An 18,798-nucleotide genomic window follows, 5' to 3' on the forward strand; every position below is an offset into this window, starting at 1 on the left:
TGAGCTCAGTTGCAGTATAATGATTGTGGAAGATGGCATGGAATGACATTCGTGGATGAATTAACATGATGAGTTAACATGAAACAGCTGCCATGTTACACGTTTTATCTATAATATACTGTACAGTCTGCCTCCATAGCATAACAGTTAGCATTATTATCTGCTGTCCTCGGTGGCCCAGGTTCGATTCCTAGTACTCCCAGAAATTTAAGAACGGCGGGAGGGATGGTATGTTGTTAAAGTGGTACGTGCAGCTCACCTCCAAGGGGGGTGTGACTGAAAAGAGCTGCACCATTTCTGGGCAAGGACACGAGTTTACTTTACTATATACAGTAGAGTTTTCCTTGTAAAAGCATTAGTTCCCTTCAGTTACAATAAAGTTGTTATTTATGTACCTAATTCAATGAACAGTAACTGAAAAAATAACTCTTACCATAGTGTGCAGATCAAGTTTTGCTATTTCCAAAATGTTTTTGTGATTTTCGTAGAATATAATCCTGAAATGATTTAATTTTTCAAGGTTGCTGGTGAACACATAACACAGAACAACTACACATTTATTGCTTTATGATCACTTGCTAGTATGGTTATAATCAGTTCCTTATTTCCCTTGTAATTTTTTTTTTCAGTGAACATAATATTCTTTGCAACAATATTCCTCTTTTGTAGTTGTTGGTAGTTGTCACATGTGTGACACTGATAGCCTTACTAATATCACCCTGTATTAATTGTAGGTCTTACACACAATTAACTTACCTGCAGGTAGTGGTGGAGTTAAGACCCTGAAAAGAGAAAGAGAAAATGAGAGTCAATATGTGGTATGTAGCTATAGCCAACACACTCAAATGTCACAGCTTAAGTTTCATTTATTAAATTTTCCCTTGTAGACTGATGAATGACAAAGCATATCACTACAGTCCGGATTTCCATGCACTATCAAATTTCAAAATATGCATGCATTCATGCCCTATCATATGGTAAACTATGCACAATAAAAGGGAAAATATGCACTATCAAAATTCAGTTCCTTTTGAAACATTGTAAAAAATCTAATTTCTGACAATTGTCTTCATTTAAGCTGATTCTTTTATCTGTCAGCACATTTTTTAGCACAGAAAATGACCTTTCTATGTCACAAGAAGTGACAGTTGCACACTTAAATGAAGACATCTGGAGCAAAACAATGTCAATTTGTTCGTCTTTGCATCTTTTACCACAATACGTCTTTTATAAGCTTGACAATTTCAAAATCAGGATTTGAACAGATTACTGTTCAGTTTATCTCTAGCAGCCACAGCTATTTCCCCATGTGATGATTGCATACAATGGTGTCTTCAAAAACTGCTAAAGATTGAAGCTGTGATAACAAAGACGTGTGACGAGTGAGAGTTCCGGGTAGGAAATTACTGAATAACAACAGAAGGTTCAATGCAAAACCAAGGTTTGTAAGCTGCTATCTCAGTAATGCGGCCTCACAGAGACAGAAGTGTGGTACTGTAGAAGTTTTGCTTATTTCGTCTAATATAGAAAAGAAATGAGTCGTCATTTAGTAACGTTCAATTTATAGCAGTTTATAACTAGGACACCTTATTCCTAAGAATTACAGAGATCGACGTGGGGCCTTCCGGCTTACATCAATGTTTACTCAAGCGACAGATAAGAAAGTGCTTGGTTAATTGGTTTATGAGATCTCTACCATATGTATGCTACTAACTGTGGTTATCAGATAGGATGCCAGGAATGTATTCTCTCCATCTCTCAATAGCAGACATACTGTAAAATTTGGAAAAACTGTCCCAAATTCTACAAACCATCATTCATAAAAGGCACTATCATGCAAGTTAATATTATATATGCACCAAATTCAGAAGAAAAGTCATATTATGCAACATAAACGTCCAAATATTCGCAATTAAATCCAAAATCTTCAAAAGATGCATTATGCATGCATTTTCTCCTAAAGAGGCCAAAACATGCAAACATGCAGGGAAAAATAACGGTTATTTGGAATCATTAAGTCATAAAACGAATATCTGCAAAGTTTGTGAAGTGTAACTAGCTTATTTAAAAACATGCATTTGCATGGAAATCCGGGCTCTACATATCACTATCTGGACTGGGTGATTCAATGAAACATACTTTATCAACTGATGGAAACATTGCAGACTGGTGACCTGCTGCATACTTCTTATCTTGTTCTTCTATTAATCATCATTTTTTCACTTATCAAAACCTGCCACATAATTCAATGGAAATGTTTCCTTGAAAACAGATGCAACATTTTTAATGTAGCCTCCATGTTTGGTCCCTTAAAACAACAATAATCATCATAATAATCAAAGTTTTATTTCAATCTAGCCAGTCTGAGTGGCTGAGACAGTGGCTCAGTCTGGTGATATTTGAAGGTGCTCAAATATACCAACCTTATATCAGTAGATTTACTGGCATGTAAAAGAACTCCAGTGGGACAAATTTCTGGTAGGTGTGGGATGCAAAATTACTGACCGGTTTCATAGACAGCAGTTCGGGTTTTGGAATGGTTATTCCAGTGTGGCTCAACTTATTCGACTGCAGCAAGATATAGCAGATAGTATAAATTTGGGAGATCAAATGGACTGTATCGCTATTAACGTATCCAAGGCTTTTGATGGGGTATATCATGGAAGACTGTTGATGAGAATGAGGGATATTAGACTAGACTAGACTAGTGGTTGAATGGGTGGCTACATTTCCAGAAAACATAAGTCAGAGAATTACAGCAGGCGAAGCATTATCTGATCCTGTAACAAATGACAAGGAGGTCCCGCAATGCATATTATTTGACCTTTATGTTTTCTTATGTATATAAATGATATGAGTAAAGAATTGGAATCACAGATAAGATATTTTTCAGGTGATGTTATTCTGTATACAGTAGTAAATAAGTTACAGGATTGTGAGCGACTGTAAAATGAACTTGACAATGGTATGATGTGAAACGAGATGAAAACTCAGAGGAAAAGTCCTCTAATTACCTTGTTGATGGGGATGAAAGTATCTCACAGGAATCACTGTAAGTATTTTATTGTTAATCCAATTAAAGATCTTCATTGGGGTAATCACATCAATGAGGTTACATATAAAGTTTACAGATCTTTTCACATGGTTATGAGCATATATACTGTACAGGTGTAGTAAGGATGTAAAGGAGAGGGCATATAAGTCTCTGGAAATACCTCAAATGGTTATGAGGATATTTAGGGGTGTATTAAGGATGTAAAAGAGAGGGCATATAAGTCTTTGGTAAGACCTCAATTAGAGTATGGCTCAAGATTACCTGATAAGAGAACTAGAAACGATCCAAAGGAAAGTAGCACAATTTGCTCTGGGTGATTTCTGACAAAAGAGTAGTGTCCACAAAACTGTTGCAAACATTGGGCTTGAAAGACTTAGGAGTAAGGAAATGAGCCGCCCGACTAAGATGTATATTCTGAGCTGTCAGAGGAGAGATAGCATGGAATGACATTAGTAGATGAATTAGCTGAATGGAGCTTGAAGAATGAAGATAAGGGTGAAATTTGAGAGGACGAACTGGGTAAAATATTAATTTACAGGAAGAGAAATTAGGAAGTGGAATAATTGATCAAGGAAAATGTTTGATAAATTTCCAAGTTCTTTGAAATTATTTAAAACAACTGATAAGTAAACAGATGATACAGAATCTGCCACCTGGGTGACAGTCCTAAATGCAGATCACTGATGCTGATTGATCAATTCAAAATATTAATTATTACTATTATTTCCATACACAAAGGAAATGTGTATGCACACTGTTAGGAGATGGTTTTAAGGAAGATAGTACATAGTAAGAGAGCAAGAGGAAGGAAAAGTCCCAGCTGGTAGACAACATCAAAGTGGGAAGAGGATACAACCTCATGAAAAAATCTTCTGAAGACCGGGAAAAATGGAGCGACAAACCATAAGAAGATCTGCCAAGTGGCAGAATGACTGCCGATGATGAGATTGAAGAAATAACCAGATTACTCTTGCAGACCTTAATAAAGCTAGAAATGGAGTTGCTTTCGTTCTCCACAAAGATGTTGATGTGCAGGCAGACATCAGTTATATAAGTAACAGAATCATTAAAATGAAACTGTTTGTTGGCCAGGTATTCCATAACTTTCTCCAACTATATGCCCCACAGGCAAGCTGCCCTGCAGATGAAAAAGATCAGTTCCTTGTAGATCTAGAGGACCAAATAAAGGAAGACAACATCACATTTATGGGAGACCTGAATGCCCAAGTTCGGACAGATAGGCAAAGCTGCGAAGAAACCATAGGCCCTCATGGCTATGGTGGCAGAAACCAGAAGGGAGAAAACCTGATAAACTTCTATGCACGGAATAACCTGAAAATACAAAACTCTTGGTTTCAGAAGAAAGGCAGCCATAAAATCACATTCTACAGTTGGGATGGGAAGCAGAGGACATTAAAGGTAAGGTAAGGGTGTATTCTGCCCGAAGGCAGGTCCGAACCCCCACCAACAGGGTGTAGCAACCCATCCAAATCTTGACCATGCCCAATGTGGCTTAACTTCGGAGATCTCACAGGATCCGGTAGAGGACAGTGATAGACTATATAATAACAGATAGATGCGTTAGCCAGTTCATCACTGATGTTAAGGAAAGGAGTGAAAGTCTTGTGGGTGACAACTAGCTTTCGGTTGTGCACATTAGGAACGTCCATCTGCAGAATGTCAAGAGCAAAAAAATGACAAAGATGAAGACCTGGTTGCTAGGAGAAGATGGGAAGAAAGAGGAATACCAAAGAATGATCTCAGCCAATTCACCAAAAAAAATGAAAAAAGAGGAGTAGAAGAAGAGTGGCTGTCATTCAAGAACACCCAGGTTTCAGAAGCCGAGTCACTATGTGGAAAGACAAGTGCAATATGCAGGGAGGAAGAAACACCATGGTGGACTGAGAGAGTGAAAATGCTGTGAAAGAAAGAAATGCAGCAAAGAAGAGCCTAGATAACAAAAAGCAGAAATCAGTCCACCAGAAGATCAACTTCAGTACCTGGCACAGGAGTACCGAAACAAGAAACTATTTGTGAAGTGACTGATTAACCCTTACACTGCTAAGAATGAGATATCTCGGGCGCAGTAGAACGTCACGTCCTTGCTGCACCCAAGATATCTAGTCAGTAATTTTAGCTAAATTTCTGAAAAGGAAATAGATACCTTTGGAGTTTCCTTTGTTTTTCAAACTTGAGTAACAACAAGCTACATCTTTTAGCAGGACAATGGACCATCAGTTAAAATGGAGACTGCATTTTAATGCTATCTGTGGTCAAATATCTGAAATATTGCACTCAGCTCAATGCACACCCTAGATTGGCAGTCCTGAAAAGCACCTCTGTCCAGGGTTTGTAAAAATGACTTCAATTAGTGGACGGCATGTTCTTTCTGAGTTTGAACTAGTAGAAGTTGTGAATACTCTCGAATCGGAAGATGAATACTCAGGTATCAGTGATTTGGGTAGTGATTATAGTCCTAGTGACAGTGATGACAGCGATAGTGCTGAACCTCAAGTACCAGCTCCACAAACCAGGAAAATAATTTGTTCCAAACCTGATTTATTTCAATGATGCATGGGTAATATGTTTAGCCCTGTAATATACAGTACAAAATTCCCTGTACTTGCATCATGGTATACATTAGTCAAATATGCCAGTCCATTGGTACTCACACAAAGGATCACCAATTAAATATCTGTCTCAACCATCCAGACAAGTCACCAATATCTGACTACGCCCTATCAACGGGTCATGATGTGTTCAAAGATGTTTGAGCTCTTACCCACACTAAACATTTCAGGCCCAGGATTATACAGGAAGCTGTGGAAATACATAAAAATCCTGACGATTTCAACAGGGACACTGGTTATCAATAAAGTAATATGCGGTTGCCAGCCATTAAGAATTTATGGAAGCACTTCTCTTCCATGTCTGCTGTCATTTCTTGATGGATACAGTACTTTTGCATCCATCTCTTGGCACAGGCCAAAGTAGAGTGTAGCTTCCACCAAAGTCCCAGTCAACATCCATGGCTGTGACAATATGGAAGTTGCTGGGGTATGGGTAGTGCTGAGTAATGACATTCAGAGCATGACTAGTGCATCTGAGTGTTATGAAAGGTGATGCTCATAGGGTCAGCCGTGCTGCAATAGTACTTTCTGACCCAGTGAGGAAAGCAATGGCAAACTACCTCACTCCTCATCTTGCCTAGTACGCCTCATTTTGATGCTGCCATTGGGTTTTGGGGTTTCCTTATAACCGCATAACCTTTGGTGGTGCTATTTGAGGATCCAACCATCCTCTGGGCTGATGACCTAATAGACAGACAGACTTCTCTTCCCTGTCCTTTCACTACTGCATTTCGTTTTGGTGTTTTTCAAATTCGTATTGATGCAAGTGCGATAACAGGTATAATTTGAAAACAATATTCTCTCATCCATGGGTAACTAATGTAGATATCGAGCTCGAATTATTATTATTATTATTATTATTATTATTATTATTATTATTATTATTATTATTATTATTATTATTATTATTATTATTACTTGTATGTATGGCTGTGAAGTGTTACATCATGTTAGTATTTGTATTATTATTATGATACAATTGTGTTGTGTGTGAGGTTATGTCATTAAGTATTAGAGTTATTATTATTTACGTAGTTGAATGATCGTATTGTGTGTGAGGTTATGTAATGAAAGCATTTGTATTATTATTATGATACGATTGCATTGTTTGTGAGGTTAGGTCATGAAACGTGCTGCATATAAATATTCATATGAGTTCAGTTGATGTGAATACCTGTAAAATCATATTATAATTTATTCTTACCTGTATATATAAATTGTAATCCATAATTGTGAAACATACTGTAACTTCCAGAATGGTATAGACACTAGAATGATTGAGAATATTCTGTACATTATAATCTGTGTATTATGTATGCACTCTCAAGTTTTCGAGAAGATATATTTTTGTAGAGTAACTTTCTAGATGCCTGGCCAGGCACATATATAAGGGGACGATCTTGATGGTAAAAGTTGTTGTTTGACGAGTTATGGTGTAGCAAGAATATACTTGTGACCACGTGTTAGCTGACATGTCGAGGTAGGCAGTCAGTAGTCATCTGTTTTCAACTGTGTTTCAAAGTTGTAACCTCCATATTGAAGTGTTGGCAGTTCTTTTTAATAATGGCAGTTTGTGATGTGAATGTTTTGGTTCTGACAACAGTGATTAAGGTTATGTGTGTGTTTTGTAAATACATGTGAATAAAATAATTGTACCAACTGACAGCATCTCATGTGCATCTTTGTGGATACGTTAGTACTCTCCTTGACATGAGATGGTTCATTCTGGGCCCAGTGAGCCATCTAGTGATGAACGAGAGTACCACTTACTACACACCAACAATAAAGCATTCTTAAATCCAAACCTTCATTATTAGAAGTCTTGCTCATGAACAGATGAGATTTTCTTCTGAAGGTGCAAAGTTCTCTGCAAAATCTTATTGTCATATCTACAATTATGGGCCATGAAAGCATCAATCTTAATAACAGATTATTCCTATTATTTCAGATTACCAACCATTTTCATGGAACTTCAAAGAAAAATCCTCCTAATGTTTCTGTTTCTAATATCACTGTTTCTAATGTTTATCCACTGTTTAAGAACCCATCATTGTCTTCCTTTGAGAGTTTATATGTTATAACCAAACAGATGATAGTTTGGTTTCAAAATTCTCCCAGTAGTATGAAAGCAAAGCAAAGCAAAGCAAAGCAAAGCAAAGCAAAGCAAAGCAAAGCCAAGCTTTCTCCTTATAGACCATCAAGGCCCTTGGACGAGTAGATGGTAAAGGCCTCCACTTCCGTAACCTCAGCACTATGTGGAATAGAATGGTTATCCTTAGACCTTGCTACCTTTACCCTCAGGAATTAAACTGCACTCACTTCTGGTGCAGGCTGAGTGAACTTCTGGACCATATGCCTATGCAGAAGTAGAAATCTCATTTCTAAATTTTTCAATCACCTGATGGTAAATCAACCACACCTGTACCACCTCAGCTAGGTAACCCCCTGTAATAGTAGTAGTAACACCATTCCTTCAGTCATCAGTCCCTGTAGTGAATGATGAGAAGGAATGGCTTAGAGGGTTAGTCGGTATATGTTACATGCAAATAGAATAGTTGTTCATTATATGAACTGGGTAAATTTTTGCACAGTTCATGAATTGTACAATCTCATGACCAGTTAATGACATGTTTGATAAAATAATAACACCACTACAGTGAGAAACCACAGAATTATACGTGCCCTGGACCAACAGAACTTGTTATAGCCCCTACCTGCACCTCCCTCAGCTGAACGTATTGGGTATTGTTAAAAGAATGTGTCAGCAAGTCTGCGCTGGTCTGTGTGTCCTTTACTATGTTACCAAGTTTGTGAAGGTGTGCAATCATTAAATCAAACAAAAAAATTTGCATCAATTTTTAAAAGAAATATGTGATATACTTTTTCCATACAATTAACGACCTTTGACAGAGGGGTATGTGACCTTGTGCCCTTGAGGAAGAAAGCTCCTACTGCTGAAGGTCTTTTCATGACAACAATAGTGTTGTGTATCATGAATTCCTACCTGAGGATCAAACAGTGAAATGCTGGTATTATCTCCAAGTCTTGGGACATTTGAGAAAATATGTTGGAGGAAAAGATCAGATTTGAGGAGAAATAACTCTAGTGACCCCCACCATGACAGCATCCCAGCTCACACATTGCTGTTGATTAACTAATTTCGACAAACACAAAGATTTACAGGATGACGAATAAGGGATTAGAATAATTTATCAAGGGAAATGTTCGATAAATTCCCAAGTTCTTTGAAAACTTTTAAGAAAAGGACATGTAAACAACTGACAGGGAATCTACCAACTGGGCAACAGCCCTAAATGCAGATCACTGATGATTAACTGACTGACTGATTGATTGCTGATTGACTCACTCATTGATTGACTGATTGACTGATTTCCAGTTCCATTCCAGTAATGGCCAGTCTAAGGGATGTTAATGCTTTCATGGAGTTTTGTATGTATGGATGGTACTATTATTATATTGTATCTTCTGAATGTCAAGTTAGTATACTTTGGTGTAAGCAAAAGAGAAGATTAAGATATTTTTTTACATAACCATTCTATACGATACTGAGTGACAATACTACTTGAAGAAAGTTAGGTAACTCGTACAAAATAAGGCATTTTTAACTTACCGAGGCGGTGGCGATTCCAGCAATTCCACAGCTCCTGCAAGAGAAAAGTGTACATTTTAAGTCTTAGTATTAACACAGGAAAGGGTAAAGGAATTGCTGTATGTTTGCTTATGTTCAATAAATGGTAAATTAATGTAATGTACATCTGAATCATACTCTCACCAAAAAATATTCATAGTATGAAACATTGTCTACTTCACTTTCCATAACAAAATCACCTATATATGTCAGTTAAATGCTTAGATAAGAATAACATGAGCAAAATATATGGAATATTCTGAAGATGCTTGTCCAGAAAAGTTTGGACGATAGTCAGAACCTAAATAAATGTTGCATGTTTCTACCTCCCTCTCCCTAGAATCTACACATCCTCCATGTGGGCCATTGTACTTACTTACTGTGATCTTTCATACTTTTGAAGAAACCACTCAAACTTACTCGTCTACTGATGTCATTCCACGCCATTCCACTGACAGCTTGGAACATACCATTTATTACAAGTAATGAAAATCATTTCTGGTCCATACTGAAATTATCATATAACATATACAAGAAAATATTTATTATTTTGCCACCAATTCAATACAATTCAAATTGTTAACATATGAGTTAAAATATAAGAGACATGTTTCGCCTCTTCTTATGAGGCATCCTTAGTCAATATCAGGACATTATTTTTTACCACGTAATTGGTTAAAGATTATTCTAAAATGTGTTGGAAGATGATGTATGTAAGATTTTATTTACAGTTCATCATAAAAATGTTTCTGAAATAATTAAAACTCTAATACAATGATAAATTCATATGAAGTTCACTTAATGAAGGAGATGTCATTTGATTGTAAGTAACATAATTGATGGCTTGAAGCCATAGTCAATGTCTGATGTTGAAGGAAATTGAAAAACTAACACATAGTATTATAATATTTTATATCTCTATAGAGCTCGTCTGGTTTTACCAGCACCACATCCAGGATATTCTTCCCTCTAGTTGGTTCCATCACTTTCTGAATCAGCTGCCCTTCCCATATTAACTTATTTGCCATTTGTTGGTCATGCTTCCTGTCGTTCGCATTACATTCCCAACTGACATTGGTAGATTGAGGTCACCTGCTACTGTCACATTCCTTTCCATATGGGAGTAGAGAAAGTAAAAAATGGGAAAGGAAATATCAAAATTGGAGACAAGGAACTGGAAATAGTAGAACACTTCAAATACTTGGGAAGTTAACTAATGGAAAATGGAAGACTGGATATGGAAATTAATAGGATACAACTGGGTAGTGCCTATTACCATCAGGTATGGAGATTAATATGGAATAAGGATGTACCAATAAAGGCTAAAGAAGTAATGTACAAAGGATATTACTTACCTGTAATGACATATGCAGCAGAAACCTAGACAATGATTCAGAGAGATTAGAGTACAGACAGCTGAAATGAAATTCCTGAGGAGTATGGTACAGAAGAGACGAAGGGATAGAGTGAGAAATTAAGACATACGAAAAATGCTAAATGTGCATAAATTGAATGATAAACTGGAACAGAAGAGATTGAGAAGGGTTGGACATATCAAATGAATGAAAGAAGAAAGACTGCCAAGATAAGCATTGGAAAGACAGATGACAGAAAAGAGAGGAAAAGAAAGACCAACATTATGATGGATTGACTCTGAAGAACAGCACAGGACAACAGAACCTGGATCGGAAGACAGTGTTGGATGAGGAATGGTGGAGAGACAGGACGAAGTGGAGAGGAACTATATTTGCCCCCACCCAGTGTCAGCTGAAAAAGGGGAAATGATGATGATGATGATGATGATGATCTGTAAATTTAATTTTCTACTTACCTCTCAATTTAGAAGCTCTACTCCGTACACAGAACTACTGTATTATCATTTCATTTGTTTTCAATAATGCTATACAGGAGTACTTGTGTTCGCCTAGCCCTATTCTGTATGCAAGAACTTTTTTCCATTTCTGTTTCTCAATGTCAACTGTTCCTTTGATCTGTAATCTTTCTTTTCTGTAAAATGACAGTTTATCCTCAATTTCACTTGGATTTCCTCACACTCCGGCACAGTACAAAGCTCTTCTTGCACCATTTCTAGCTTTGACAGCAGCTTTTAACATCATCATTCCATCATGTTGTTACTTTGGATTTTCTTCTCTTGTTCACAAACTCTCTCTGCTGTCTTCACCAACGCTCTTCTCGGGTTCCTACCATGGGCGCCCATGTGATAGTTTTCAGGGGGGGGGGGGGCTAGACCTAGGGGTATGCAGTCTGTTTAATATTTGGAAGATGAATGGCAACTTGTATTTTGCAGTAGAATAACACTCACAGTATCCCCTGCCTGTTGGTGGGGGGCAGTATTACCACTTCTACGTAATACAGACTATTAAATCATTTTCTTGAAAGAAAAACACCTGATTACATTACATTTTTCCTTTTCCTGAGAGCTAGAGGGGGGCCGCGGTCCCCCCTTGCCCCCGGGCATGGGCGCCCTTGGTTCCTATTCCCCAATTGCAGATCTTAGATCTTCTTTTGGTAACATCTTCTGAATATTCATTTGAAGCATTTCCTTCACTCTTGGTTCAGAAAGTCTCCATTTTTTAATATCTAGTGTTATTTTGTTGTGGACTTTAGGAGGTTTTCTCTTTGTGATATCTGCAGTCTGTGGTCTCCATCCAGATTTTTACTAAGGATAACTTTGGCATCACTTACAATCTTCCAAACTTCTTGGTTGGTGAGTACGTAATCAATCACAGTTCCATATTTATTATCCCAACTTATCTTCTGATCTTGCGTGAATCCATTTTCTTAAACCAAGTATTACTCACAACCATACTGTTTCTCATACACAGATCTAGAAGATGTTCCCACTCTGCCGTCCTATTCCCCATTTCATGAGGACTGCGGAGGATTCATAGCGCAATCTGTCTAATCCAACCTGAGTGTTAAAATCTCCCAATACTATGGAATTTTCACAGTCTATGTATTTCTCCAAGTCAATATGTCATAATATTGTGGAGCAGCACCTGGATTACTTGGTACTTGTATTCACTCCAATTTACTGACAGCGTAATTATTCTATCAGTGACAAATTCAATCAAATTCAACGTCTATATCTTTATGAAGTATAAAGCCCATTTCATTTCTTCACTCAGAGTTACTTTCAGACCAGTAAAGTGACAAATTCAATCAAGTTCAACATCTATATCTTTATAAAGTATAAAGCCCATTTCATTTCTTGACTCCAAGTTACTTCCAGACCAGTATACTTTATAGTCTAGCCAGAGGTGTTTTATTCCTGCTACCTTCCATTTTGTTTCACTTATCCGCATGATGAGAATTTTCCTCCTTTATATCATATCAATTATCTCTTCAGTTTTATCTGTCCATGTTGGAACATTCAAAGTTCCATTTCAGAAACTAAGTCATGATTTGGGTTTCATAGCTAGTGAAGCTTTGGACTGTAAGCCATCATATGCACCTAGCTGTTGCTGTCGTCGTATGCTTAAGACACCACTGGCCAGCTTCCCCTAACATGGCTTATTCACCAGAATCTCATTAGCTGTCACTTTTGAGAGTTTCTTCGCAGCTATGTAAGCAGCCACAGGGCATATACACCTCACTGTACAGAGCACACACAAATTACATATACCCCTACAGATTATTTATTTATTTCTATTGTCAGATACCCATTGTTGTTGACTTCGATTGGTGACAGCAGCTGGTGCCAATATATTGAAAGAATGGCTGATACAAGTAATTATACAACTGAGGAAATTTTTTTGGCTGCTGTGTGTATTCATGAGCATAAAATTAGTGGCAAATCAATTAAAAATGTGAGGGATGATTTTGTTGCATGGTTTGTGAAAGCAACACCAACAAAGAAGAGTTTGGCAGCGTGGGAAAAGAAAGCCTTTTTAACAGGCAGTGTTCGCGATGGGCCACAAAGTGGAAGATCATCTGCCAGACTTGAACTTTGTGCTGATGTGGAAAAATCTATCGAACAATCTCCGGACAAATCTATATGGAAACATGCATCAAAGTTGGGGATACCGGATTAGCCATGAGGAAACATATCCAAATGGATCTGAAAATGAGGTATTGGCATCCACTGAGTGTCCATGAATTATCAGATGATGATCTGAAGAGACGTGTTGGTGCTTGTGGTTGTATGGTGCAACAATTTCAAACAATGGCTCAGAAGGCAGAAAGAAGTCATGTTCACTGATGAATGTGCGATTTATCACAGCTCCTGTAGTCACAATGTTTACTTTGGGGGAAAAGAAAATCCACATTTTTTTCAAGAAATCGAGCGATGATCTGGGCCAGAATGACACAAATGCATTTGTTTGGCCCATATTTTGTTGATCATTGTATTATTCAGAACAGTTACTTCAAGATGATTAATGGCTAGCTCATCTTGTAACTGAAAAATGTGGTAATCTTAGACATTGTTTGGTTTCAACATGATGGGGCACTGGCTCACTTCGCAGTGGCTCTTCGACAATGTCTGAACATAGTCTTTGAGAATCGCTGGATCGGTCGAGAATGTGACAATAATTTAGCTCCTCTTCCATGGCCATTATGGAGTCCTAATCTAGCAACACCCAACAGCACACTCTGGGATTACATCAAGAAACAGGTGAGGAAGCAGCAGTATATTGGAACTGATGATCTGAAAAATGCAGTATGCAAAGCTTTCCATAGAGTAACCTCAAGGATGTTGCTTAATTTGACCATCAGAACATGGTGGCATATTCAGTTGTGCAGAGACCATGGAGAGACACATATGGGTGTTCTAGATTCCTAACATGTAAGATGTAAGTAGAAAGAAAGAAAGAAAGAAAGAAAGAAAGAAAGAAAGAAAGAAAGAAAGAGTATATGTACTTTTATATCATGTTAGTTTGAGTTTAATTTAACTTAATATAGGGTCATACGGACTTTGTGCGTGCCCTGTACTTCAAGTCTACAAGGCAATCCATTATTTCAACTCCACTGCCCATTTCCCATGCTGTGGATGAGGAGTTAGACTCAAGGGAGATATGCAGTGATTATGATATGAAAATTAGCATTTCCAATACTACAGTGATGTCAGTAGGGAAGAAACCTAAGAAAAATGTATGTCTCCTTTTCTCTAAGGATGGTAGTATTGTATGTGATACTGAATGAAAGTGCAGTAAAGCAAATGCAGTGAGCTCACAGTTTCGATCAACAGTATTCTGTAATAAAGAAGTCAGCTCCCAGATAAAACTATCTTTACACTGGGCTGTTTCCATACCAGCTTTGCTTAATAGAAGTGAAAGCTGGGTGTCCTCAGGATATCTATCTTAAATTAGAAATAATGGACATGAAAGCAGCAAGAATCATCAATCATAAAAACAGGTGGGCACAGTGGTAGGAGGGTACTCAGAATGAGGAGATAAACACTAACTTAGGAATAACTCAAAGTGGTTTGCATCAACCAGCTTCAGTGGTAGGGTCATGTGAGGCAAATAGAGAAGGCTAGGTTATCTAGGAGAAAAATGGACTTGGTCATGGAGGGTACGATAAGTACAGGAAGACCAAGATGACTGCAAATAAGCTTTGGGAAAGTATTCTTTCTGATAATATTAGACATATTTGTAGAATTAATAACTGGTTCGATAGAAGGCAGTTCGGGTTTAGGAAAGGTTATTCCACTGAAGCTCAACTTGAAGGATTCCAGCAAAATATAGCAGATATCTTGGATTAAGTAGGTCAAATGCAATATATCGTGATTAACCTATCTAAGACATTTGATAGGGTGGATCATGGGAGACTACTGGCAAAATGAGTGCAATTGGACTGGACAAAAAAGTGACTGAATGGGTGGCTATATTTCTAGAAAATAGATTGAGAGAATTAGAGTAGGTGAAGCTTTATCTGACCCTGTAATATTTAAGAGGGAAATTCCTCGAGTATTATTGGACATTTATGTTTTCTTATATATATATATAAATGATATGAGTAAAGAAGTGGAATCAGAGATAAGGCTTTCTGCAAATGATGTTATTCTGTATAGAGTAATAAATAGGTTATAAGATTGTGAGCCTGCAAAATGACCTCGATAATGTTGTGAGATGGACCGTATGCAATGGTATGATGATAAACAGGGTTAAAAGTCAGGTTGTGAGTTTCACAAAAAGGAGAAGTCCTCTCAGATTTAATTACTGTGTTGATGGAGTGAAAGTTTCTTATGGTAATCATTGTAAGTACCTAGGTGTTAATAAAAGGAAAAATCTCCATTGGGATAATCACATAAATGAGATTGTAAATAAAGGGTAGAGATCTCTGCACATGGTTATGAGGGTGTTTAGGGGTTATAGTAAGAATGCAAGTGGCTCAAACGGCAGCACGTTGGCCACTCACCGCTGGATACCGTGGTTCAAATCCTGGTCACTCCATGTGAGATTTGTGCTGGAAAAAGCGGAGGCGGGACAGGTTTTTCTCCAGGTACTCTGGTTTTCCCTGTCATCTTTCATTCCAGCAACACTCTCCATTCTCATTTCATAGCATCTATCAGTCATTTCTAAATTACTTTGGGAGTGGCGACCCCATCGTACTAATAGTCTATATAGATTCATTAATTACATCCCTGACCTGGTCAATGACTGGAAAACAGGTTGTAGGTTTTCATTTTTAGTAAGGATGCAAAAGACAGAGCATATAAGTCTCTAGTAAGACCCCAACTAGAGTATGGTTCCAGTGTATGGGACCCTCGCCAGGATTAGCCTACTTGATTCAAGAACTGGAAAAAATTCAAAGAAAAGCAGCTCGATTTGTTCTGGGTGATTTCCGACAAAACAGTAGCATTCAAAAATATTGCCAAGTTTGGGCTGGGAAGACTTGGGAGAAAGGAGATGAGCTGGTCGATCAAGTGGTCGACTAAGAAAAAGCGAAGGATTCAACCCGCAACATATTCCCAGTAATACAATTACCTACAAATAACTGCCATCATTGTTGCCATTCAAATGCACCGTTTACTCAATGACACCCATTGAGTCTCCGTCCACGCTGACCAGTTTACCGTACCGAACCCGGTGCTTCAACCAGACAACTTTCTGTTTGATGCCTACAGAACCTCATTTGGCTGTGGAATATTTTCCCTGCCCCCTGTGATTATAAACTAAGATTAAACCACTCTGCATATTTCTGATATGTCAATGCTACAATCATCTTCCAACGATTAAAACAACGGGACGCACTTGGTACTAGACTTCTTTTCTTTTCTTTCTTTTTTTTTTTTTTAAATCCTTGCTCACCAAGCCGCTCTCTTGTAAATATGTATATAAACTGTAAATTCTCAACTGTTCAATTGGATAATGTAAATTTACTGTATAGTTACCAACCATTGACAGTAATCTTTGTTACAAACATTGACGCCGAGCACTATACCCTTTCCCCCTGACTGTTATACTGTAAATAATTTTATAAACTTTATAATTTCCTATGAGTGCGTCAATTATACTGCAGAGCACCACTGCTGAACTCTGCTATAATTACCCAGTAATTTTAAGCATTGGTGCCGACTTCTTATTTTTTAAACTTATATTGTTTAACCATCACCATTGTACAAGAGTTTCTCATACTTAATTTTCCCATTGTAATGTGTATTAATTTGTGCATGTTAAATACTAATCAGGTACCTGATTTTTGTCTTGAGGAGGTAATTTGACTGATGATGCCCTCAATGAAGGGCAAAACATGTCTCAAGCAGAATTAATAATAAATTCCTAAATGTAAAATTTATATGTACTGAACAGGTGACAAAATAAATCATTTAGCATCCTACATTCAGTATCTTCAATACGGACAACAATGATTTTTATCACTTGTAAGTGGTATGTTTCGAGCTGTCAGTGGAGAGATGGTGTGGGAGGACATCAGTAGACGAATAAGTTTGAGTGGTGTCTTTAAAAGTAGGAAAGATCACAATATGAAGATAAAGTTGGAATTCAAGAGGACAAATTGGGGCAAATATTCATTTATAGGAAGGGGAGTTAGGGATTGGAATAACTTACCAAGGGAAATGTTCAATAATTTTCCAATTTCTTTGCGATCATTTAAGAAAAGGCTAGGAAAACAGCAGATAGGGAATTTGCCATCTAGGCAACTGCCCTAAATGCAGATCAGTAGTGATTGATTGATTGATTGCTTGATTGATTGATTGATTGATTGATTATTTCTAATGATTTTAAAGTAAGAAGTAAACAAGGCCACAGAGGGAGTTGCAAATAGAAGATTGTGGAGGCATTCAGTAAATTCACAGCGGCTTGCAGACAGAATGTTGAAAGGCATAACAGCCTAGAATGAATATGTATATATACCTCATCAAACAAAAAGAAATATTAAAAATTGGTCCCCTCATTTCATTTTATTTTAATTACTCTATACTTGAAATGAAGTAAACGCCTATCTATATCTTATTTTAATGAAATGTAATGCGTGTACTCTTAACCGACTATTTTCGGTTCTTAAAATGTAGTGTCACATGCATTTAAAAAATCAATTAAAACACCTTATGTATATTTACAAATATTTGAAGATTATGAATGAGGGAACAGTTCATATCTAACATTACTTGTAGTAGTAAAGTGAACTTCTGAACAAAATTACATAACTCTGAGATTTTAAAAACAGGGAAATAGACATATTAATGTAAAATCAGTAACAGTATTCAGAATTTTAATTTGGCAGGACTTATAAAGGAAAGGGTGATAAAAGGAAACCAGAGAACTACAGACCAATCAGCCTGACTGGTATAGTTTTTAAAATACTGGAGAGTTTAATATCAAAGTACATCAGAGGGATATGTGATGATAAAAATTGGTTCATGAGGAGCCAGTATGGATTTAGAAAGAAATTTTCTTGTGAGGCACAACTGGCGGGATTTCAGCAGGACATATCAGATCAATTGGATTCAGGAGGTCAGTTAGATTGCATAGCCATAGATCTTTCCAAAGCCTTTGTTAGAGTGGAACATGGAATATTATTAAAGAAATTGGAGGGAATAGGATTGGACGTAAGGGTTACACGTTGGATAAAAACATTTCTAAAATCAAGGGTTCAGAAAGTCAAAGTAGGAAATAATGTATCGCAGGAAGAGAAAGTCTGGAAGGGAATTGCACAGGGTAGTATAATCGGTCCGTTACTTTTCTTAATATACGCAAATGATTTAGGGAACAATATAACACCAAAAATAAGATTGTATGCAGATGACATAATTGTTTATAGGGAAATAAATAACATTGAGGATTGTTCAGAATTACAAAGGGACCTTGAGAGTATCCAACAATGGGTTGAAGAAAATAATATGAAGGTTAATGGAGGCAAATCAACTGTTACAACTTTTACAAACAGGAGCTTTAAAACTGAATTTTGAATATACTTTGGATGAGGTAGTTATCCCAAAAGATGGCAAGTGCAAATACTTAGGTGTGAGATTTGAAAGT

At 37.2% G+C, this 18,798-nt stretch overlaps 1 protein-coding gene across 1 annotated transcript in view; it reads right to left on the reverse strand.

Moving 5' to 3' along the window:
* LOC136875915 (fibrous sheath CABYR-binding protein) overlaps window positions 1-18,798 on the reverse strand; it is a 381,453-nt gene that overhangs the window by 46,155 nt on the left and 316,500 nt on the right. Inside the window, exons 19-20 of the mRNA XM_068228254.1 lie at window positions 9,317-9,350; window positions 757-782 (exon numbers count right to left, since the gene is read on the reverse strand). Coding sequence (XP_068084355.1) covers window positions 757-782; window positions 9,317-9,350 — 60 coding nt within the window. The remainder of the gene's footprint in view (window positions 1-756; window positions 783-9,316; window positions 9,351-18,798) is intronic.

This window comes from Anabrus simplex, chromosome 6 (assembly GCF_040414725.1).
Source record: "Anabrus simplex isolate iqAnaSimp1 chromosome 6, ASM4041472v1, whole genome shotgun sequence".
Classification (NCBI taxonomy): Eukaryota; Metazoa; Arthropoda; class Insecta; order Orthoptera; family Tettigoniidae; genus Anabrus; species Anabrus simplex.